Source organism: Ochotona princeps, chromosome 1 (genome assembly GCF_030435755.1).
Source record: "Ochotona princeps isolate mOchPri1 chromosome 1, mOchPri1.hap1, whole genome shotgun sequence".
Taxonomy (NCBI): Eukaryota; Metazoa; Chordata; class Mammalia; order Lagomorpha; family Ochotonidae; genus Ochotona; species Ochotona princeps.
Window position 1 is genome coordinate 17,564,588 of NC_080832.1, and position 24,454 is coordinate 17,589,041.

Here is a 24,454-nt window from a genome sequence, read left to right on the forward strand (position 1 = left end):
CTAAACAATCTGGTGTTCATTCTTTGATAAGTTGATTTTTATGTCACCTGAATGGATGCTAACAGAGTAGCTGTACTGTCTCTGTAAATCAAAAGTGCAGCTGTTTTTACAATGATTGTTCTATACTGATTCTTCTTGGAAACCAACAGGCACTTTGGATGTGCGTATTCTGTTATTTTTCCAGTTTAGGTATTCAACTCAGGCAGTTGACTACTAACACTGGTCCAAAAACTGATTCGTTCACCTGTAATACTAAGCCAATAACTTTCCAAATCAAGTAACACAGCACTAGGTATAATTTCAAAAAAAAACCACACATTCCAAAGAACATTTAGATAATTTCCACATTTCACCAGTAGGTGCCACTTTACTTCTTAAGGAATGCCACCTTGATAACTAACTGAAAATCTGCTCAATTCTAAGACTTAACTTAATAAGTCACATAAACTTCCATGCCACACAGGCCTTCTTCTTCTGTTACACTATTCCCCAGCTCTACCCTTCACCACCAAGCCACCAGATATCAAATTGGACTGAGTTCCACTAATAATAGTTCCAGAATCTCACACATGCAGGTTCATTTCTTCCCATTTCTTTTGTAGTCGTCAAAATATTTGTTATTTGCTCACTAGTTTAACAGTTTTCTAACTGGGCATCCCTTTTCACTCCTGGCTCATTTGATGTATTTCCTCTTATTAAAGCGTTATTTTCAAGTATAAACTGTCACTTCAATTCATTTAATAGTTATCCATCAGGAAGTTCCAAACTTTGATATATAATTTTGCCTCTACATTGTTCTATTTGCTACATACCCGAGGAAATTTTAAATTCTGGACATGTTACAGCATTTGCAGTTTTCAGAAAACAGCTTGAATTTTAAATGTTTTTGTGTCTGTGTGTCTTCTAAAATAACCTTGTCCTGTTCTTTGCTGTATAATAACACTCCTTAATCAGTTAAGACCAGGTTCATATATTCTAAATATGTGAAATATCCCATACCCTTCACCTAAAACCAGAGTCAGCATTATTCCTACATCATACCTTTATCGGCATTTACACCTCATTTTCTTTCACCTGAGTACAAGCTCACCAACAGAAATATATTTTTAGCACTTAACCTCTAGATACACCAGGAGTATTTAATGTATGCTGATTAAATAAAAATTCACTAAAAATTGAAGATCCTGACAATTCACTGAAGTTTTTTTTTTTTTAAATTTTGCCAATTAAAATACATGACAGGCTTTCCAACTAGTAAAGTTGTTAAAATGAAGTATGTCCTCCATTTAGATTAGTTATCCAGAATGGTAGCTGTTGGGCACCCAAAATGTTAAGATCTGCTGTGAGCGTAAGATAAGCATGAGATTTCCAAGTCTGAGAATAAAATAAAAGAATGCAAAATGTCTCAGTTTTAGGTTAGTTACATGATAAACTGATACTCTGACATAGTTTCCATTAAAATGGAGTTCATTATCAAAAAGGATCTTATCTATTTCTTTTTGCTGTTTTAATATTGGTAAATTAGAAATTACACATATAGCTTACATTACATTTCTATTGGATTGTGATTTTGTAAAAAACAAAGTGGCAGACCTGAAAATTACATTCTTGATATTAGAAATACTAGTCTGAAATGAGGAAGAATGTTCTTACTGAGTATGGAAATAAAACCGATTTAAAGCTAGAGACCACACGTCTGAATGTTGGTTCTTCATGAAGCTAGGGACACTGGGATTTTTGATGTGTGCTTCAAGGTCCAAAGTTCATCTGTTAAAAGCCCAGTGATAACAGCTTCATTGATCACGGTAACCTGCCACTGACTTGGTGAGACTGGCTTGATCATTTAAAGGGGCCTCGTGAGAGTTTCCTGTTAAGTTCTTCAGAACTCACATCTTGCTGGGAGGAACTGGAGGACACTTTGCACAATTCTATGCGCAGCTAAGAGCCCATGGGCTTACAAATGGGATGTTTCCAATTGCTAGCTTGCACTATTGTACGCAACGTGTGTGTGTGTGTAACCTTTATAAAAAAACCTTATTTGATATTCTCTATGGAGTCTGGTGAATCCTCAAATTGTGGTACGGCTTTATTGTTTATTCAGGGTTTTATGCTTCAGCTGACTCGCAGAAGTAAGAGGAGATTTTGTATGTCTCATCTGTAATATATATGTGTGTGTGTGTATATACATAATACATTGATTTTTACTTCTGTGAATTTTTATTTTTTCCTCTGCAACCCTAACATAATAAATGCTTCCAAATTTTGGTTTACTCCTTCATAAGGGCTGGATTATAATGATGAGTAAGCACCAGAAATTAAATTTAAAATGTCACTTCCTATAGTGAATGTTTTTTAAATTTGACTGTCTAGCAGTCTCCATTTCCTTAGGGAGCAATTTCACAACCTCACTCTGAAGCACGTAACTCCCACGCCCAGGGTAATAGATGAGACCCCAGGAGAAGCTGGCCCAGCAGGTCACATGACCAAGATCACTGCTTCTGGGTAAGAATGAGTCATGTCTACTTGGCAAAGTCATTCCTTCCTAATTAACTAGAGTCTAGATAATTAAAGAAATGGACCAAAAGCGAGAGCGGAGCAAATCCATAGCCTTATTAAATAGGAATATAGAATCTTGTCAGGTCAAAATAAAATCTTGCTTCATTTCCATATAAAACAAATCATAAAATTCATGGAAAAGATATACATGATGGTAAGTGCACAGATTTCAAAATGTTTTGCACCAGGTTGCCAGAAACTTTTTTTAAAGATTTATCTATTTTTATTGGAAAGTTAAATTTACAGAGAGGAGAGACAGATCTTCCATTCACTGGTTTACTCCCCAAGTAGTCACAACAGCTGGAGACGAGCAAATCTGAAGGCAGGAGCTAGGAGCTTCTTCCAGGTCTCCCATGTGGCTACAAGGTCCCAAGGCTTTGGGCTATTCTCCACTGGCAGGCCACAGTGAGCAAGATGGGAAATGGAGCAGCCAAGACTGGCACCCATGTGGGATCCTGGCACATGCAGGGCAAGGATTTAGCCACTAGGCTATCACATCAGGCCTGCCAGAAATTTTCTGAAACCCTCCTATTAATAGAAAGCTGAATTTAACAATTATCTTGTTTCAATTGTCCTATTTTACAAAATGAAAAGAATTTTCAGAAAATAGAAACTATTTCCACAATATATCCTATATGCAACAAAGTTGGAATGAGATTTCAAGCTGTCTGATTGCCAGGTAAATGTTTATTAATGTTCATAAAGACTAGATTAAAAGAAACAATCACGTTTTGCTTATTTTAACTAGTCAAAAGACATCTACTGAGATGGGGAAGAAAACTGTTCAATTTTAATTCAACACTACCTACAATGTTTTCAACCACGACATAGTTCTTACAACAATTTACCAATAAAAACAAAACTGTACCTGTGACACATGTAGAGGGAACAGTACTCTAATCTATTCGTCAAGAAAATAATAACTTCCAGAATTAAACTTATTAGCATTATACACATACCCACACACATGTAAATAATGTGATTTATACATTTATCATGCTTCATAATTTCCAGGCATTTTTACTTACATACTGCCAATTTGAATAAGGGCCTAGACTAGTATCTAATAGCATAACATAGCGAATTAATATGTATTAAAGAAATAAATAAAAACCCTCTTCACAACACTCATGTGAGAACACAGAATTAAGTTTCACTACTGTCTTAGGGCTCAGAAATGTTAACAACTTTTTGCTGTTACAAAGTAAGAAGCAATGGAACCTTCTGAGAAACAAGCTCTTTGGCTTCAAAATTCCACGGTAGTCTGATTAACATTATGTCTTCTGAACAAATTTTTCAAGGAACACTAATACTAAAAGTCACAATAAATAACTAGTAGAAGTCCCTGATGATCAAGGAAAACTGTGAATGCTTTTCATTTAAAAACAAATATACAAAAATTGAAGTTTATTATGAGGTTACTTCAAAACACTAATGAAGAGCTAAACTCAAAGATGCCTATTTTGGTACCAAAAAATTTTTAAATTCATACATTGCTTTTTTCTCACAATTACTGATTTAATAAACTTAATAAATCTTAAAGACTTCTTTATTTTTATTGGAAAGGCAGATCAATTTAATGGAGAGAAGAAGTGAGCAAAAAAGATTTTCCATCTGCTAGTTCACTCCTCAAATGGCCACAATGGCAGGAGACAAGCTGATCCGAAGGCAGATTCAGGAGCTTCTTCCAGGTCTCCACACAGATGCAGGGTCTCAAGGTCCTGGGCCGTCCTCCACTGCTTTCCCAGGCCACAAGCAGGGAGCTGGATAGAAAGCAGGCAGCTGAGACATGATCTGTGCCTACATAGGATCCTGGCACTTGCAAGCTGAGGACTTAGCCACTGAGTCATCACACCAGGCCCAACTTCAATGACTTTTTCAGGACCACTCATATGCATGAATTGTAAAATACTTTGGTACCGAAACAAACATGTTTCAATCTATGGTTTAAAAAATCATTACTCTTCCTCACAGAAAGGAAAACCAAAAAAAAAGTTTAAACTCTATATTGTTAGAAAAATCTTTATCTTACTATTTGCTTATTTTTACATCACATTAATTCAGAAGGTATCAGATTTTTTAAGGTAAATATTCACATTATAAGCAACCCATGGATATTAACTGGAACTGGGGACAGACCAGGCAAGGCCAGGCTGTTGCACCCCTGTCTAATGCTGAGGTGAAGAGGGCCATGCCAGACTGAGCCGCAGCACCTGGCACAAGCACACATGAAACCTGGGGTGGAGGGTTTGAGCCCACTAGGGGGGCTGCAGGGGCTTCCCTTCTGGGCTACTGCCCCCACTGGTGAACATGAGAACTGGGACTGGGGGCTGACCAAGCCAATCTGCTACAATACCTGTTGGCCTGCATATGAACTGAGTTAGGGGGAGAGCCACGCTCGGCTTACCAACTGTAACCATTGGTCCATGCATTAGGTAGAATAAATGAAGACTGGTTGGCTTTGCTGCAGCATCAAATGACAAGTCGTTGGTCTATGGGCAAATCCTGTCAAGCTAGATTGCAGAACCACATGGAGAATGCATTATCTGGGACGGGGATCAGCCCAGTAGGCAAACTTTGGGTATCTCTCTGCTGGATTGCAACTCACGCTGGTGAGCATGAGAACCAGGACTGGGAGTGGGCCTGACTAGACAGCTGGTGGCATTTGCGCAAATGAGTATGGGCTCAATAGTGGGTTCAGTTGGGCTGAGCTAGGCTTCAATGTCCATTGATGTATATAAGAGTTGAATGGGATGTGGGACAGACTGGACCAGTCTGCTGTACATACTGGCAAGCACAGGAGCCAAGGATGGGGGCAGGATTAGTGGGGGTTATTGCGAGTTATTCTGACTTGGCTGCAATTCCTGTTAGTGTTTGTGAGGGCCAAGGGGTGGGCAGGGCTGGGCTGGGCCGCAGGATCCATTGTTACATAAGAGATGGGGTTGGAGACAGAACTGATCCAGCAATTGCAACACCAGTGTATGTGTGTGTGTAGGCTGATGTGGGTGACAGCATGAGCTGAACCCTGTACTGGCAAGCATGGAAAAGAGTCAGGACTGGTATCACCTCAGGTAAGATTTCTTTCAGAATTCCCCCCAAATGTGAGTTGGTTAGATGGAACTAAGCTTTAATATCCACTGACAAGTACAAGAGCCAAATGGGATGGGGGACAGACTGGTCTTCTGCTACACATACTGGCAAACCAGGGTAGGGGGTGGGCCTGATGGGGGTTATTGTGGGTCGCCCCGACTAGGCTGCAGCTCCCACTGGTTGAAGGGCCGAGTATGTGCTGGGCAGAACCAGACTGGACTGCAACACCCATTGGTTCCAGTGCAACTCGGGACTGAAAACAGAACCAACCCAGCAATTGCAACCACCAGCTGATCGGGGTGATGGACTGTGCCGGGCCCTGTGCTTGCTAGAACATACAAGAATCTGGTCTGGGAATACCTCAAAGTTTCTTTGGAGATCTCCCCAATCGAACTGCTGGATTCAGAACTCTAGCCAAAAAGACAGAAGACAGAACAGGTCAATCATTCATCTCAGCTGTATGTTGTTGGCAGCGAACTATGGGGCGAACGGAGACTTTATGATGGACCATATCAATCAGTGGACGACCTCATCGAGCGAAACTGGCAGCGATTCATAACTGGAGAACTATTAAAACCACTTGAGCAAATATCTCAGGGCATGCCCCACATCCGGGACTTGGGGTGGGCGGGAAACCGGGTGGGGCTTCTCCCTCAATATCCCCCTTTACCTCAGATACATGATGGAAACAATATGGACATAATAGTATTACCCACTTCCCTATACCCCCTGAACCTTTTTTTTTAACCGCAATTAACTATGTAAAGATTGTCAACAACAATACAATACAATAAAATAAAATAAAATTTAAAAAAAAAACAAAAAAACAGAATTCCCCCCAAATGAACCACCAGACTTAGAACTCCAACCATGGGGATTCACAGGAGCTACGTTCTGACCATGGAAGGCATGTGTCAGAACTTGGCCTCTTCAGTGGCTTGGACAGAACAGTGGATGGCATACCCATATGCACATGGAGGATATGGCAGTCCATTGAGACCTGCAGAGGACAAATGGTACCACAGCAGAAGATGGAGGGCAGAACAAATTGGTCAACTACTCCAGTTAAGTGTTGACAGCAAGTATCTGGGCAAATGGAGACTCTAAGGTAGAGTATGTCAGCCAATGGACCTTGGAAGGATTTCCTCATCCTTGGAGCAGCAAGATCGAGAGCATTTTAGAACCAACACCACCACTTGAGTGGAACCCTCGTAGCATGTTCCACATCGGGAACTGAGGGGGTTGGGAGCCTGGGTGTGGGTTCTCCTCCTTTCTCTCCTTTCCCCCAGACATGAAGAAAAAATAATGTGTAAACAATATTCTCACCTACTTTCTCCAATCCTCAACCCTTCCCACCCTAATCAACTATGTAAACATCACAAACAAAAACTCTGGAATCCTAAATTAGAATGAGGTTCTTTGCTCAGACAACATTCCTCACATGTAGTAGCAATTCATTTCCAGAAAGAGTCAGCATGTCTTGTGTGATTCCACAGGGAGATGACTCATAGAATCCTGTGCTCCATTTCCCCAGAATTTACCCCATGTGTCTTTCCCTCTATGGTTTTACATCATTACAAATGACTAGGTACAGAGTCCAAAAGACTTCCTAGTGGAGAAGCACAGCTGGAGTGTGATCTCGGGAACGCCTAAGAATTTAACATACAAAATTGCTTTTAACAGTATTCCTAGTGTTTGGATCATTGTTATATAACCATCATCAACTTGCAGGTTATAGATTTAGGGACACAAACACTTTAAGTCCTACATTACCCCCCAAACTACTCAATTTCTTAGATAACTCATTTTCCAAAAGTTCAAATTTTTCAATTTCAAACAGAAACATGCTAACTTTGAGATTTTATTATCTGATTGTCAGGCATTAGTTCTGCAAGGTAAGTAAGAGCAAACCCACCCTTATCTTCAAAACAAGATAAACAAATCTCAAATTTGAGCAAAACCATTTTCCGTCTACTACAGGCTAGGCAGGGTTTAAAAGTGCTGCATTCTTACCATGGGGAGTGATTGTCTGCATGGGCTTGGTGGGGGACCTCACATTCCAAATGGTCAAGGTGCCATCTGAATGACTGCAAATAAATTGTTTTCCTTCATGATGCCAAGCAACAGAGTGTATAGCCTATAAAAGAGTGAAGAAGTTCACGTTTCATTTGATACATATTTAAGTGTCAGACTATTCATAAATTGATTTATAACTTTCATCTTGAATTTTTTAAAGCTTTCTAAGCTGAATGTAGTATGTTAACGTTACAGTCCCATAGTAACTTAGTGCTCCTGCAATACAAATGAGATTTTCTTACTGATACTTTGATTCTGTTATTTTACTTGCTGTTTAGATAAGAAAGCCATGATGGTGCCCCATGTAGCATTGGTGATACGGAAAACAGACTGTAGCCTTGTATTTTCTTAGAACAAACCCTACTTAAACAAATTATAAAGTTAAGAGCAATATCCTACTGGAAAAAACTAGCTGTACTGACAGAGTATAATGAAGTTTTAAATACTTATTTTATTTGTTTATTTACATAAAAGGCAGAGATAGAGACAAAGAGAGAACAGGGAGGAGAGAGATCTTCCATCCACCAGATGACCACTCAAATGGCCACAACAGCTAGAGCTGAGCAGATCTGAAGCTGGGATCTAGGAATTTCTTCCAGTTCTCCTGCGTGGGTGCAGGAGACCAAGGTCTTCACCCATCCTCCACTGCTTTCCCAAGCCATAAGTCGGAAGCTGGATCAGCAGTATAGCAGGCAGGACTCAAACCAGTAGCCATATGGAATACCAGCTCTGCAGGTAGAAGCTTGGCTAGCAACACCACTGCACTAGATTAAAAGAATGCTTTTAAATCCGCTAAAATCCTGGAAAAGAGACTGTAGATCTGCTTTAATTAAGACTAATAATATTATTTAAATTGATCTTGAAAACATGTTTCCCATTTCTCAGTGACTGATTGCTGAAACAATTTTATGTGATTTATTTTTTCTTTGTTTGAAAATCACAGTTACAGAAAGAGAAAGAGAGAGAAAGAGATAAACAGAGATAAAAGATCTTCCATCTGCTAGTTCACTCGTGAAATAGTTGCAATGCTGGAGTGAGACCAGACCAAACCCAGGAGCTTCTTCTAGGTCTCCCATGCAGGTATTAGGGGCCCGCATGTGCAACCAGAACATTAACGGGAGTCCACAGAGGATGTCAGCTTTGAAGCTGGTGGCTTTACCCATTATAGCACAATACCAGCCCAAGACAGGCTTTAATCTCGAGAGAACTACTCCTACCAGGAAAATTATATTTTCTAGTCACTTAAAAAGCATATATACAGGGCCTGGCGTAGTAGTTTAGTAGCTAAAGTCCTTGCCTTGCATGCACCAACATCCCATAAGAACGCTGGTTCTAATCCCAGTGGCCTCACATCCCATCCAGCTCCCTGTCTGTGGCCTGGTAAAGCAGTCGAGGATGGCCCAAAGCTTTGGATCCCTGCACCTGTGTGGGAGACCCAGAAGAGGCACTGGGATCCAAGGCTTTGGATCAGCTCAGCTCCAGCTGCCACAACCACTTGGGGAGTGAACCAGTGGACTAAAGATCTTCCTCTCTGCTTCTTCTCCACTCTTGTATATCTGAATTTCCAATAAAAATAAATAAAAGACATGTAAAATTTATAGTGGGTTATTATCCTAGCTTTTCAATGTTTTTCATTGTGTAGTTATATACTTGGAAATACCGTGGTTTTCAAGGTTTGCTTTTAAGGTCTGTTAACCCTCCAAATTCTAAAACTTTCTAGGTAGCTCTCGGCTCTTCAGTGCCTTGATTTATAACCTACCTTAGCTTCTTCCAGTCCCAGACTCTTTCTCTTCAATTCAGGGATACTAAGTTTAAGTTTCTAAGTACTAAGGTGTGGGAAAGTCTCTCCACATCATAAACTGAAGTAACTAGGAGCACGCTCTCCTTGCTCACTTGCCCTCCTGAATGAATACTGTTGAACACTCCCTGCTGTGTGACTGCTAAAAGCTGCTGTTCCATACACCATGTACAGTTGTTTCATACACTACGGCAAATCTAGTCTCTGATTCGAAAATGACTTAAACAAAGATTACTACTTAAATTCATAAGATAGAAAACTAAGAAAGTCAATTTTAAGAATCTGCTTTCATTTTAACACAGAAAAGAGAGCAAGTCAAAACCTCCAAAGAAATGAAGATAATTATTCAAAATATTCTTTATTCCCTTTTTTATTTGAAAAATTTTGATCATTGAACAAAGAGTAGAAAAAATGAATTGTTCTTCTGTTTATGTTAACAAAGAAAACACGTAAACATTTTCAGTGTTTAAGTCAGCATAGCCTGCTGTCTGAGTAAATAAATTGATATAAAACAATGTATTTTATCTTAAAAGCACACAAATAAGCAAAATAGTTTCTGTATTTCCTAGACTTAGCTCTGCTCATTGATAACTAGAAACTACCTGGCACCCAAATTATGGTTGCCAGATTCCATTTCACAGGCAAAAAAAAGTTACAATACATCGTAATTTTGGTTCAGAAATATGAGACTAGCAGGTATATTTTGTTACACCAAAAAAACAAAGAAGCCAAACAGGACAATTTCGATTGTTACTGAAGGACTTGCGAGAGAACTAGAGCAGGTTCACGGACCAAAAAGACAATTTTAAAATTAAGGTTATTCACCTCAATAAATTAAAGCATATCAAATCTGTTTAACTTATCAAGCACCTAATAAAACTAAAAGTAACCATAAAATTTACTAGGAGAATAATATCTTTAGAGTGAGTACTAAGAGAAAAGAACGAAGCATTTATCCTGTCTTTGTCATCAAAACTGTTTTACTGTAAAACAAAAACCAGAAAAGAGGAAGTTTCTGCTGACTAATGTGTCCTAGCTAATAAACGAAGCATCAATGACAGGGTACAATGTATATCAGTATACAACTACCGTATACTGATAGATCTTCTGAGCACCACTAGACTCCCAACAGGAAAAGCAGATAAGGAGGTTCAGCTCTAACAGCATCACAGACAAGTGGTGATGTTAAAATGGAAAAATGAATCTGAACCGATCAAGCCTCTGCAAACTATCAAATTTATCGGAAATCTACTTTATACAGCTGTTAAAGACAATACGAGGGTCTGTGTCATGGCATACCAGGTGAAGCTGCCACCTGCATCTTTGGCATCTCACCCATATGTTTTGTGATCCAGCTACTCCACTTTCAGTCCAGTCACCTGCTAAGAGCCCAGGAAAAGCAGTGCAAGATGGCTCCAGTATTTCAACTGTGCTACCCTCCTGCAAGACCTGAGAGAAGCGCCTACCACTGGCTTCAGTTTGGTCCTCTAAGGGGAGTGAACCAGTGGATGGATGGTATTCTCTCTCTTGGTGCCTCTTTCTGCCTGTAACTCTGTAAATCAATCTCAAACAAACAAACAAAAACAATAGCTTTGTAGCCAGAGAAATTCACCATTTAGAAAACTTTATTGTGAATAAATAAACAACCGAGAAAAAAAAAGGACTATCAACTTACACAAGAACAAAACAGAATACATCATGAATTTGTTTATAAATGTACGAAATCTCTTTAGAAAAACACTTTTGACAATATTTGAGAAATTGGTAACTTGCAGCCTACAGTGGATTTAGATGTCCATAGGTAAGGAGTAGATAGGAAATTTTTACATCTTTTCAACTATGTGAATATATATCTTCCAAATTTTACTATTATAAAAATAAACTGTGTTTCTGCAATTTCAAAGCTCTCCCAAATTAAAATCATCAGTTATGTATTTATAGTAGTTGTTGACTCAGAGAAACGACAACAGCTTTAATTAGGAAAAAAATGTTACCTCATCATATGTGTATCTGTAGTCGGCTTTCTTTGATTTAAGGTCCCATAAGACTACTGTTCCAGATTCAAAGCCAATTAGCAGCTGTAATAAAAGAAAAAGCCACATTATCTAAGAATGGTATCAATTATATAGAATATATATTTTTTGGAATAAAGATGAATATTGTTATTCACAAGTCTTAAGTATAAAATTAAAATGTAATACCCGTAGTGCTAATTACTAATCACAGAGATGATAAAAACAATGTAATACTTATATACCTTTTATGATTAAGTAATCAGCATTAGATTGATTTTTGAAACAAGTACCATAGTTTAAGTGTAAATCTGTACTAACATAGAATATTTTGACAAATTATAAAAATTAAGAGTTTAGAATCTGTCCAAATTGTTCATTTATAAAGATCAATCTCATCTTTACGTCGAATAGTTCCAAATCAAATCAGCCTAGAGTGTCCTGCATGTTTCAGACACATCTCTAGTAATACATACTAGAAGCTCCCAGTGCGTGTGTTCATGGACTTACACTCTCAACCCCTCCTCTGGCATTCCTTCTTGCAGTAAGGCTCTCAGCATCCTGTCACAACAACAGGTGCTCAAGCCAGAAACCTAGGGATCATCCTTACCCATTGTTGTTTTCCAATAGGCAAAACCACCAAGTATATTCAAAATCACATTTGTTATTTTTCTGATTACTTTATAGTATTGCCAGGACCACTCTCCTGGTTCAAGATACAAAGGTCTCTTCGGGTTGTCTGACTCCAGTCCTACTCCCATGTTAGCCCCGTCCATTTGTAATAATAGATATAAAAGCAAACCTAATGGTATAATTTATATTTCAGTCTAAATCGCTTTAATACCTCATTATTATTTTTAGGATACAGTCTAAACTCAATTAGTATCTATAAGATCTGTATGATCTTTCACTTCTATTTTACCATTTTATAAAAGCAATAAATATGTATCTTGTGTTCATGCAATCTGGAGACAAGACAATGTTTGGGAATACTGAGTAATTTTAATACAACAGAAATTTAGTGTTTTATACTATAAGGAAAGTTGGATGGCTAGTTCCTGCAGCTAATAAAAAAGTTTCTCCCACTCTTCCCAAACCCAATATTTTCTTTAGCAATATGAGACATACATTCCTTCTAGGAAAAATTGGTATTTGCTTCTATTTCCTAGGCTTTCTAAGTATTTTTAAAGATTTCTTTATTTTATCTGAAACCCAGAGTTACAGAGAGAGATCTTCCATGTATCTAATGGTTCACTCTCTAAATGGCCAGAGCCAGTCCAGGCTGAAGCCAGGAGCCAGGAGCTTCATCCAGCCAGGCTTCCTATGTGGGTTCAAGCATTTAGCCCATCATCTCTGGCTTTCTTAGGGTCACTAGCAGCTAAATGGATTGGCAAGTCAGGCAACTAACACCTGAACAGGGACCCATATGGATACTGACATTGCAGGTTGTGGCTTAATCTGATATGTCTCAGTGTTAGCTCCATTCTTTCCAAATATTGTGTATTTACAATACAGTAGTTTCAAAATGGAAAGTAAGAAATAAGGAAAAGCGAGAAAGAGAATAAAATTTATGAATCAATGTAAAAGGCCGACAGCATTAGTTGCTCAGCAGATACATAACCTGAATTTTAGTCTTAAAACTCCTACTTAGTATCCATGCAACTTAAAGAAAATTATCTTACCCATGTAGATACTAATGAATTAAGATGGTTATAGTAAACTTTAATCTTGCTAACGAACTATAACATCCTAATAAAGTTTTGAAAGTGTACCAATAAGTTAGACTTTAGTGCCAATAAATTATTTGGCTTTTCAATTTCTTAGATTATAGAATTATAATTAAATATTATGAGACAGAAAGATAAATGAAATATATAGTTCCTAATTAAACCTTAGAAATTTCCTGCAATGCTCATCCTTTCTAAAATCTTATAACTCAGAAAGGTGGGAAGGAGAAGGAAAAGAAGGAAAGAAGAGAGAAAGGGAATATCATGATGCTCTTAAAGCCCTAACTATAAGCCACACTGAATTGCTAAAAACTAATTAAAAATTAAAATTTACAAATTTTAGGACCTGGCACAGTGGCCTAGCAGCTAAAGTCCTCGCCTTGAACGCGCCAGGATCCCATGTGGGTACTGGTTCTAATCCCGGCAGCTCCACTTCCCATCCAGCTCCCTGCTTGTGGTCTGTAGAGCAGTGAAGGACAGCCCAAAGCCTTGGGACCCTGCACCTGCATGGGAGACCTGGAGGAAGTTCCTGGCTCCTGGCTTTGGATTGGCTTAACACCGGCCATTGAGGTCACATGGGAAGTGAGTCATCAGATGGAAGGTTTTCCTCTCTGTCTCTCCTCCTCTCTGTGTATCTGACTTTGCAATAAAAATAAATAAATCTTTTAAGAAAATTTACAAATTTTAAATAAGTAAAACTTTAATAACTTATAGAGATGTTAACTAGTTTACATACCATTAACTGATTTTTCTCACAAAAATAAGTGCATGGGTACACTAATAGAAGCTAAATCTTCTATAACAAGAGCTAAACTGTATCTAAAAAGGGAATATAGGCCTGGCGCCATGGCCTAGCAGCTAAAGTCCTCTCCTTGAACACACCGGGATCCCATACGGGCGCCAGTACTACTCCCAGCAGCTCCACTTTCCATCCAGCTCCTTGCTTGTGGCCTGGAAAAGCAGTCAAGGATGGACCAAAGCTTTGGGACCCTGCACCCGTGTGGGAGACCTGGAGGAGGTTCCTGGCTCCTGGCTTTGGATCGGCAAGCACCAGCTGTTGCGCTCACTTGCGGAGTGAATCATCGGCAAGGAAGATTTTCCTCTCTATCTCTCCTCCTCTTTATATATCTGACTTTGTAATAATAATAAATAAATCTTTAAAAATAAATAAATAAATAAAAAGGGAATATAATGTATGAGTTGATGTCAAAGAAATCAGTATTCAAATTTCAGCTGTAACAATACCCAGCTGTGCACTTTAGGAACACAATATGACAATGTTGCTGTTTCATCAGCTGTACAAAGTGAAGAGCTGGCAGTGAAAATGCCTTGGGAGGATAAAATAAAATGGTATCTATAAAGTGGTGGGCACAGAACCTGACACACAGTAGTCAATAAATGGTACTAGTTACTATCACAACTGAAGATACAGTAAGGTCTACCCCTCTTCGGCCAATGCCTTTAATTAATGAGGTGGATCCATCCATAAAGTTAGCTCTAAAGGAATCTACCATAGCACATTATATCTTCCTTTAGTTATAAAAGTGAGGGAGATATTTGAAAATACAAACAAAAAAAAAACCAGATATGATTAAAGTAGATTTTTCTCCACAAGAAATCAAATGGATACTATAATCTATTCCAGCATCCCAATATTTAAAAAAAAATTTGAATGATATTAACTCTTTGAACTAAGGAAAATATAATGCTGTGTTTAAAAAAAAAAGAAACTTACATATAACTTACTCATTGCATAAAAGAATTTATAGCAAAGGAATTTTTAGAGCCAACACTGTGATATACTGGATTAGGCTAACACCATTCCATATTAGATCCAGTTCCCTGCTACTGTGCCTGGAAAAGCAGCAGCAGATGGTCTAAGCACTTGAGCCCATCAGGGAGTTCTAGAAAGAATTCCTAGTTCCTGGCAACACGCTTGCCCAAGCCTAGCTATTGTCACCACGTGGGGAGTGAACCAGCAGATGGATAATCTTCCTGTCTCTGTCACTCTTGTAAATAAATAAATCTGGGGGATTCAGTGGGAGAAAACTAAAAGGAATATCCATTCTTTGTAAATCAAAACCACTACATACTGACTACAAAACTGTATAAAAATTAAACATTGGAAATAGAAATGAAATAAAAATTAAAACATATAAGGCAATACAGAATAATATTTATTCAATCTTACATATGTCTCACAGTGTTTTTATCATTTAAAAATTATGATTCCAGAGGCTGTGCTGTGGTGAGGTGGGTGAAGCCGCTGGAAATGACACTAGCGTCCCATCTGAATGTTGGTTCAAGTCTTAGCTACTGTATTTTAGATCCAACTCTCTCCCAATCACATAGAATGCAACAGAAGATAGCCTAAACATCTGGATGCTGGCCACTGACCTGGTAGGCTTGGGTGAATTCGATGCCCATGAATGCAGTCTGTCCCAGATCCAACCACAATGACCATTTGTGGACTGAATTTTTTTTTTCTCTCTCTCTCTGCCACTCAGCCTTTCCAATCAATCATTTTATTCCAAATATCTTTTATATTGCATAACAATGAGGCATTAAGCATATATAACATACAAGTATTATTATCAACCTTACTTATACAGTATAAATACAGTTATAGAAGGGTTTGTATATTTAAAAATATAAAAAACATCATGCACTTAATTAATATACTTTCTTTGGGGGAAAATTCTACCTTTCCTTCATCCATTGGATTGTCACTGATATGGACAACAGGTCCTGGATGAGACTTGGAGGACCTAGACAGAGAAAAAATAATTCAGATTTTTTTCTCAACTAGAAATTTCAATATGGCTACATATTCACTATAATAAGAATCAATGAATGTTAAATAAAAGTATTTCAGCAAGTAGTAACACATGTTAAAACAGATAAAATAAGAAACAGAAAAAAAGGTATGAATATCATGTGTACATAAACTTAAAATTTATAACTATGTGTACTTTGTGTATGGAAAAGAATCCTTAATTCTGTTGAAATTCATTAGACAAAATCTGTTCCCTACCTAGTATTCCCAAATTTTTTAAAAAGATAGTTCAGCATCTAACATTTTATTATTTTATTTTGCTCAGTTCTAGCTTCAAATTATAGCTATTCTTTCAATTCTGTAGTTCATATTAGACTCAGGAAAAATTCCTTAAATTAAAAAAATCTATTTTCAATGCAAATGAAAAATACATATTTGAAGTAAAGCATATGCTAATTGCCCTGATTTGCCAATCATTACATATTGTTATCGTCCAATGAAACAAAAACAGTAATTTAAGGGTTAATGCCATGGCATAGCAAATTAAGCCTCTGCCAAGTCTGGCTGCTGCACCTCCAGTCCAGCTTCCTGTTCACGTGCCTGAGGAGGCAGTGGAAGACAGCCCAAACGCAGGGGTGCCTGTACCCATTAGGAAAACCCAGAAGAAGCTTCTGCCCCCCTGCAGCCCAGTTCTGGCCATGCAGCCACTAGCCAGACAGGAGATGGAGGATCTGTACCTGCTTCTCAAATAAAAATGAATAAATCTTCCTAAGAATAGTCATTTAAAAATAAACAAAATAATGTCTCCTATTCTTGATTAGAGAAAAAGAATTGATACAGATAAGAATATGCGTTAAGTGATGCACATATGGTAAAAAAAAAAAAATAGCCCTATTCATAAACTGAAGGCTGAGGCATTACTCCACTTTATCAGAACGCTGCACCAGATATTCCCACTAGATGTCGTGATTTACTCAAAGAACACATTGCAAACCCACACTCCCAAGGGACTGATTAGGATAACACCCCTGCCACAGGAAGGAAAACTAGGTTTACACACTGTTAAAGTTACATCAAAACATTAGGCAAGAGATACATAATGCTATAAACTTATTCTCATGCTGCAAAGATATAAATATGGTGGAATGGAAGATGATATCATCTGTCAGAAACAAAAGGAAACACAAAGCAAAGGTTTTTGCCAATATCCTTACACTTTGATTTCATGTCTGAACAATTTAAAGATTGTAGAAGGAAACAACATATAAACTATTTCAATGCAGAGCGAAAACTAGCTTGAAAGACCCCTAACATCTGAGGCTCTAGCTTCTAGTCTTGATATTGACAAATGGAAGCAACGGTCACTGCATTCGAAAGGTTAACTTTAAAATTTGTTTTATAATGTGTTAATTTCAGTAAGCATTTACATCACATTTGTTGATTATTAAAACACACTAAGCACTTTGTAAATCAGAGTTTCCTCTTTACTGGAGGCAACTCATTTGTGGATCATGACCAGCATTTCCAAGACAAATCATAAGAGAACAGAAACAGAGTGTTTTTTCACCTAGTTGGAGAAAACTACCATTTCATTGAATTTATGCCATAATTCATATGCATGTGAACATATGCATATCTATATAAGTATACTATATATCTATGTACATAGACAAACCATTTAAATTTGCAAACTACTGAGTCAGCAGGGTAGTATTTACAGACTATTAAGCCTGCATTTCATGTCAAGAACATCTGACATATTTAATTTGGACGGATTTATAGACTGGCTGTTTTGTGATGATATTGTCATATTGGATACTCATATTTTCAGATATGGAGTATTTGCTCAAACTCACAGTTCAATGGCTTTATTCCACATGATGACGTAGCCTGAGAGCGTGAAGGACTCCACATTGACAATGTGTATGTTACCTCTTTCAGTGCCCACATAGAGCCACTTACTCTGGAAAGGGAGATGGCAAAATGTAACCCTGCAAGAGAAAATATATCCAAAGCAGAAAATATAAAAATATGTGTCAATTTTGCTGACTGTATTATAGGGCTAACCATGAAGATAAGCAAGAATGATACACATCCTACTTAATGTGAATAGCATTTCATAATGTTAATTCAACTTCCAATCAAACCTAAGACCTTTTTAAAGTAAACAGCATGGCATGATCGGAAGAAGACGAGCTCTGAAGTTAAAATGAATTTCAAATCTGGCTATAACATCTACTAATTGTGTAATCTGAAGCATACCACAAATTTAACCTGTAAATTACAAGCCATGGCTCTAATACCTATCTTATTCCTGAGTACCACTGTGTTTCTGAAGATTCACCAAATGTGTTAAATCCATCTCGCTCCTCCCCATTCAGATTTTTCTTCTAATTTCATCTCAAATATTACTCTCATTCTAATATTTCAATATGTGTACACATATATATATTTATGTATATCTATCTATCTATCTATCTACTTCTCTGTCAATCAATGAAGTGGGCTTGCCTTGTAAGAGAGAGCTCATCTTCCTGAATAATTTGTAAGCAACTGGCAAAGACAATGTTTCGATGTTTCTGAAGTGTAACTGGATTTTCCCTTGTGCATTCTGAAGACAAGGGAAGCTTTCAACAAAAATTATACTAATTTCTATGCATTCAACAAAACATACCAGTATTCTAACAAGTTCAGACATTTTATATCAGTCTTGCCCTTTGGTTGCACTGATTTTTAGTAAAACCAAGGATTAAAATACACAGTGCTTCTCTTCCTAGAGATGATATATATGTTTTTCAGAATCAAATTTCAATGGACTAGCACTTCAAAAACACACAATGATCACGGCTGGACTGCTAATCCTAACATTAGGTATTGGATAAGACAGAGAATACCAAATATCGCTTATTCCCAATAACACACATTCATTTCAGTAACTATTTGACAACACCTGTTACATCAATGTGCATGTTTGTGACACAGCAAGTTAAGTTGCTTCCTATGATTTGTGACCCATTACGGACTGCTGTTTGTTCTGGGTGCTTCAATTCTGATCCAGCTCCGAAGATAGCCCCCATACCTGAACCTCTACCATTCAAGCGGGAGTCCCAGCTGGAATTCTGGGCTCCTAGCATCAGGATGCCCAGCGCTAACTGCTGTGGCAATCTGGGGAGGGAACAAGTGGATACACGCTCTTGCTTTTGTGCTTTCTGACTTTCCCTTTCTCTGTCACTCTGGCTTTCCCTTTCTCTGTCACTCTGACTTTCCCTTTCTCTGTCACTCTGACTTCCAAATTAATAAATTCTTAGATAAACAAATGTACATACAATAATTCTTACTCTTTTTTAGAGGCAGTATTCAGCTAGACAGTTATTTGAGCTTTACTCACTCCTATTTTTGTTAGGCATTCATTACATATGATCTCTTTCCAAAGGACCTAAGACAAGACAGGGACATGTCTAGTGAGTTAACAAAGCATTTCATGATACCTTACCACCTCACTTTTTCTGAAAAACATCGGGGTGAAATAAGCTTCAGAATTCAGAACTTTTCCAGGTTTTACATAGGAAAGCACATAGCACAAATTTTATATAATAAGAGCAACCCATAAAACATGTCAAATACTTCTCAGGTATAATTTTGAATGATTTTTAAAACATTTGGACATACAGCTATCATGTTAATGAGTCATTCCATTCCTAAAGTTTATCCAATAGAAAGGAAACCATGTATTCACGCAGAACTTGTCCACAAATGTTCACTGCTTTGCCTATAAACAAGCGAACAAACTGTGTCATATAATTAGACTGGAATCCTAGTATATGTCAAATGATAGAATCACTTATATAAAGTATGAGATTGATTATGCCAATTAACAAAACCAGGCATTCCTGTTTTGCTGCCTTTTATTACTAGCTACCAATTCTATTCCATGTTTCCAGAAGAGTTACTCTCTAGGTTTTTACAGCCAAGAGAGATTACATCATTATCTAGTTGAAAAACTCTAATATTTTACATGTCCGGGAAGAGGGGCTAGGAAAACAAAGCGTGCTAAATTTGGTCACTTGGCACGTAGCATCTATTTTCACATCTTCCTGTGTGTCTTTCCATGATGCAGGCAGATGCTGGAAAGCTAATATTTAAAATTCCCAGGTTCTCCTGCAACTAATAATGCTAGATGAGATTATACTGTACTAACTGATGTGTTTGAGGCAAAGGCCATGTTGCTGCTGTTTCTCCTAGGGATGTTTAAGCACACGCTGACAGCAGGACTCGAAGGTCTCTCAGAAGCTTAATATGGTAAGAGATGTTAACCTTCAAAGCAGCGTTGTTTTCTATTCCCTGGACTGCAACCAAGGCAATATGAACTAAAATCCAATGGGTGCAGCATGCCTAAAGTACGTATTGTTGACTTTTGTTCCTACATCGAATCCTGACTAGGAATGTGACTAATCTGCAACTTACCTACATGGATGGTAGTCTATAGTGATGAGAAATACTCACTTACATTGCATCTTGTTCACAAAATGCTACTTAAACATTCAAGAATCTGAAGCCAGAAAAGTTTTAAAAGTGAACATTTTCATCATTGTACAGAGGGACTTTCATAAGGTAGCCATTGTTTACTTTTTCAAAATTATCCTTTCTGAACCACATCCAGCAATGCCTAACTACACTGCCCTGAACATCTGAGAATGCTTCAAGACTTTCCATCTCTTGACATAATGGAAAGCCCTTTTGTCATCTTTCAGTGTAGGGAATGCTCATTAATCTAGCAGGTCTGCTAGATTCAAAAATATATTAAATATAATAGTCATCAATTGAAAAGAATTTATGGACCTCCTCAAAGAACTTCATTTTTAATATATAATCCTATTTATTTTTTTCTGATAAACTGTTACAGATAATTCAGAAAAATCAGCCTCAGACCAAAAACTCAGCAGTATAATACAAATGTTTCATAAATTATACTTCAGAGCCTTAAAAGCTTTTTCGCATTTATAATTTATTTAATATATGCCTTATTAACTACAAATATTTATAATAACTTTAGAAACTTACAGAAATATGTCCAAATAAAGTACAATATTAACTACTCTTGTAATATGGGATCTTGGTAATATAAGTAACTGATCACTTATTTCTATAAGTAAAATGGTGAGTATCAAACAGGAAAACAGTGTCAGCTATAGGAATAATTAAAATCATCTAAATAATGGTACCTGCTCATTGAGAATTTCTTAAAGTTTTATATTTAATGATTTTGGAGAATGAGGATGCCAAATGTTTTTACACAATAAATGTTGAGATACAATGAAGCAACCTGGTATTCATAAGTAACTGTTCATTACATTCGTGTGTGAAAAGTCCTAGTATTATCTGTTTCCCATTTTATAAATGTCATTTGTTGGATAACTGTATTCCGTGTATCTTTTACTCTATAGCTCATGTCTTCGTCACTATTAAAATTTTTCAAACTTTTTTTAAAGAATTTTTTTTCCCTTTCTCTCTGACTCACTCACACTTGTGTATTTTATATACTTACTATCTAAACTTATTTTTTCATTGGCCTTATTTTAATCTTTGTCTTACCTTTGCACCAAATTTGCTCTTCCCATATTTTATTGAGGGCTTAGAACATGTTTCTGTATTGTTCCTTCATATTCATAAAATAAACAAGATACAAGAAATTCTTGAGAACAAAAGGTGTTATTTTTAAAAAGGAAAACATTGTATGAATTATCCAGATTCTGGTGTTCCTGTACACTAGTATTTAGTGAGTGAGCTTTGTTAGAACTTGGATAACAAGCATCAGGGTTATGGCCCAGGCAGGTAAGCTGCCTCCTGGGCTATCCAGAGATTCCAAGTGCTGCTTCAACTCCAATCCAGTTTTCTTTAATGCACCTTAGGAGGTAGCAGACAAGAGCTCAAGTGCTTAGACCTTTGTCACACACATGGAAGGCATAGATGGAGTTCTAATTCCTGGCTTCAGCCTAGTCCATGGGCCAAGAACCAGCCGACAGGAGGTGTATCCATTTCTCTGCCTTCTTCCCTCCCCTAAACTCTGCCTTTCAAGTAAAGCAAAGCAAAAAAAAAAAAAAAAAAGAAACATTGTAAAATTTAATTAACGTAATACTGTATTAATGATTGTTAGGTCTAGCAAGTTACAATTGCTACAAACTGTTGTTGTGGCCAGCAAGTTAGGCCTCTACCTGCAGTACACTGCATATGGGTGCAGGTTCCAGTCCCAGTTGCTCCACTTCCAATGGCTTCCTCCTTATGGCTTGAGAAATCAATGGAGCATGCACCCACATGGGAGAGGTGGAAAAAGCTCCTGGCTTCCAGCTTTGAACCAGCCTCGTTTCAAACACCACAGCCATCTGGGAAGTGAAGCAGTGGATGGGAAGTGTGCGTCTCTCTAACTTTGCATCTGCTTTTCCAATAAAAATAAATTTTCCAAAAAAATTACAAAAAGGATTAATTCAGGGAGTAGCGACATGTTAGAAATCGAATATTTCTTCTTGTAAAGTTCACTTTTTTGTCATTTATTTTTCTCTAAAGTTTGAATAATTTTTCTAAATAGAATTTATATTTTTTTGCATGATCTATGAATGATTTGCTATCTTTTCCATTCATTAACTTTCAAACTTTAGGTAATCATGCATTAGACTTTAACAGCTAAATTTGGTTGAGCTATTAAACCAATCTGAAAATGACAAAATTTTAGCACATGAATTTGGTACATATGCAGTAATTTTGATTACTAATGGTAAATTTTTCCTTCTTTTGCTAAAGAAAATTGTTTGAAAGTCAGAACTGCAGAGAGCAGAGATGGAGAAAGCTTGCATCCACTGGTTGACTCCCTAAAGGCCACAATGGCCAGAGCTTGACCAGACTGAAGCAAGCAGCTGAAAACCCCATCCAGGCTTCCTATGTAGATGGCAGGGGGCCCAAACCCTGGGCCATCTTTTATTGCTTTCCCAGGTGTATGAGCAGGGAGTGTAACAGGAATGGAGTAGCCAGGACAGGAACCAGAGCCCATATGGGATGTCAGAGCTTCAGGTGGCAGCTTAACACACCATGCAATACTAGCCCCAGCATGAACAGTCTTGGTTGCATCATTTTGTCTCTTTCTGACCTCTGATGCACTGTCTTCATTCTCTTTTTCCTGCTCTAGTCGTTTTCCTTCATATTTTCTGTTCTTTCAGATATTACCTTTCCAGGGTTTTTTTCTTTTTAATATTTATTTATTTTTATTTGAAAGGCAAATTTAGAGGAAAATATAGAGAAAGAATCTTCTGTCTGCTGGTTCACTCTGGCGGGGACGAACTCACCCAAAGCCAGGACCCAGGAGTTTCTTCCAGGTCTACCACATGGGTTCAGGGACACAGGACTTGAGCCATCCTCTGCTGCAATGCTGAGGTTCAGCCTGTTGAGCCACTGTGATGGCCTCAGCATAAAGATATTTTAACTACACAAAAATTTCTTGTTAGGCCTTTGACAAATAATTTTAATAGAAATAAGGCAAAATATGTGGGGAAAAAATACAGTGAGAATAAACACGAATATAGGTATTTAGGACTACAATGAGACATAAGCCTTCAATAAATAAAAAGGAAGGTTTTTAAAAAACATATTTATTTAATTTTTATTTGAAAGGCAGATTCATAGACAGAAGCAGAGACAGAAAGGGAGAGAGAGAGAGATCAACCTTCCATGTGCCGGTTCATCCCATAAACAGCCACAATGGCCAGGGCTGGGCCAGTCCAAAGCCTGGAGCCAGGGACCCTTCACGTCTCGCACGTGAGTGCAGGGGCCCCAGGACCTGAGCCATCTTCTGCTGCCTGCCCAGGCCAGAAGCAGGGAGCTGCAGCTGAAGCAGAGAGCCGCGACCTGAGAAGGTGCTCACGGCCATAATGGCATCAACAAGCAGAGTGTCGGCTTGCTGAGCCACACAGCACCAGCCCCAAAACTGATATTTTAAATCATAAAATCACCAAAGAAGGGAAAGAAAAATCTAAAGGAAAATCATCCACAGGTCAAAATGAATATGTTCAAAAATACATACAAAATTATATACAATAAATTCTAAGCCTAAAATCCTTGCTAGAGTTTGAAAGAATTTCATGAACCAGATAATTTCTCTGTGAGCCTTTCTGCTGTAGAATACCAGGGATTGAAGCGAGGGGGAAGGGAGAAGTCCAGGGGTTAGACAGAACCAGGACTGCGCAAGCTACTCAATGCATTACATGACAAGTTATGCTCCAATACCAAGATCGACAAAAGGTGAGGAAATGGTTATATTCTAATCACATTTACGAACAGAAAATTGTCAAAGTATTACCAAATATATTTGCAATTACATGAAACAATATAATTGCCAATCTTGTGTAAAATTTTGCATAGGCGTACAAAAATC

At 37.7% G+C, this 24,454-nt stretch overlaps 1 protein-coding gene across 6 annotated transcripts in view; it reads right to left on the bottom strand.

Moving 5' to 3' along the window:
- STXBP5 (syntaxin binding protein 5) overlaps nt 1–24,454 on the bottom strand; it is a 180,589-nt gene that overhangs the window by 88,394 nt on the left and 67,741 nt on the right. For all 6 annotated transcript variants that reach the window (XM_058666735.1, XM_058666644.1, XM_058666704.1 and 3 more), the window contains exons 5-8: nt 17,892–18,026; nt 15,964–16,027; nt 11,515–11,598; nt 7,660–7,783 (exon numbers count right to left, since the gene is read on the bottom strand). In XM_058666735.1, coding sequence (XP_058522718.1) covers nt 7,660–7,783; nt 11,515–11,598; nt 15,964–16,027; nt 17,892–18,026 — 407 coding nt within the window. The remainder of the gene's footprint in view (nt 1–7,659; nt 7,784–11,514; nt 11,599–15,963; nt 16,028–17,891; nt 18,027–24,454) is intronic.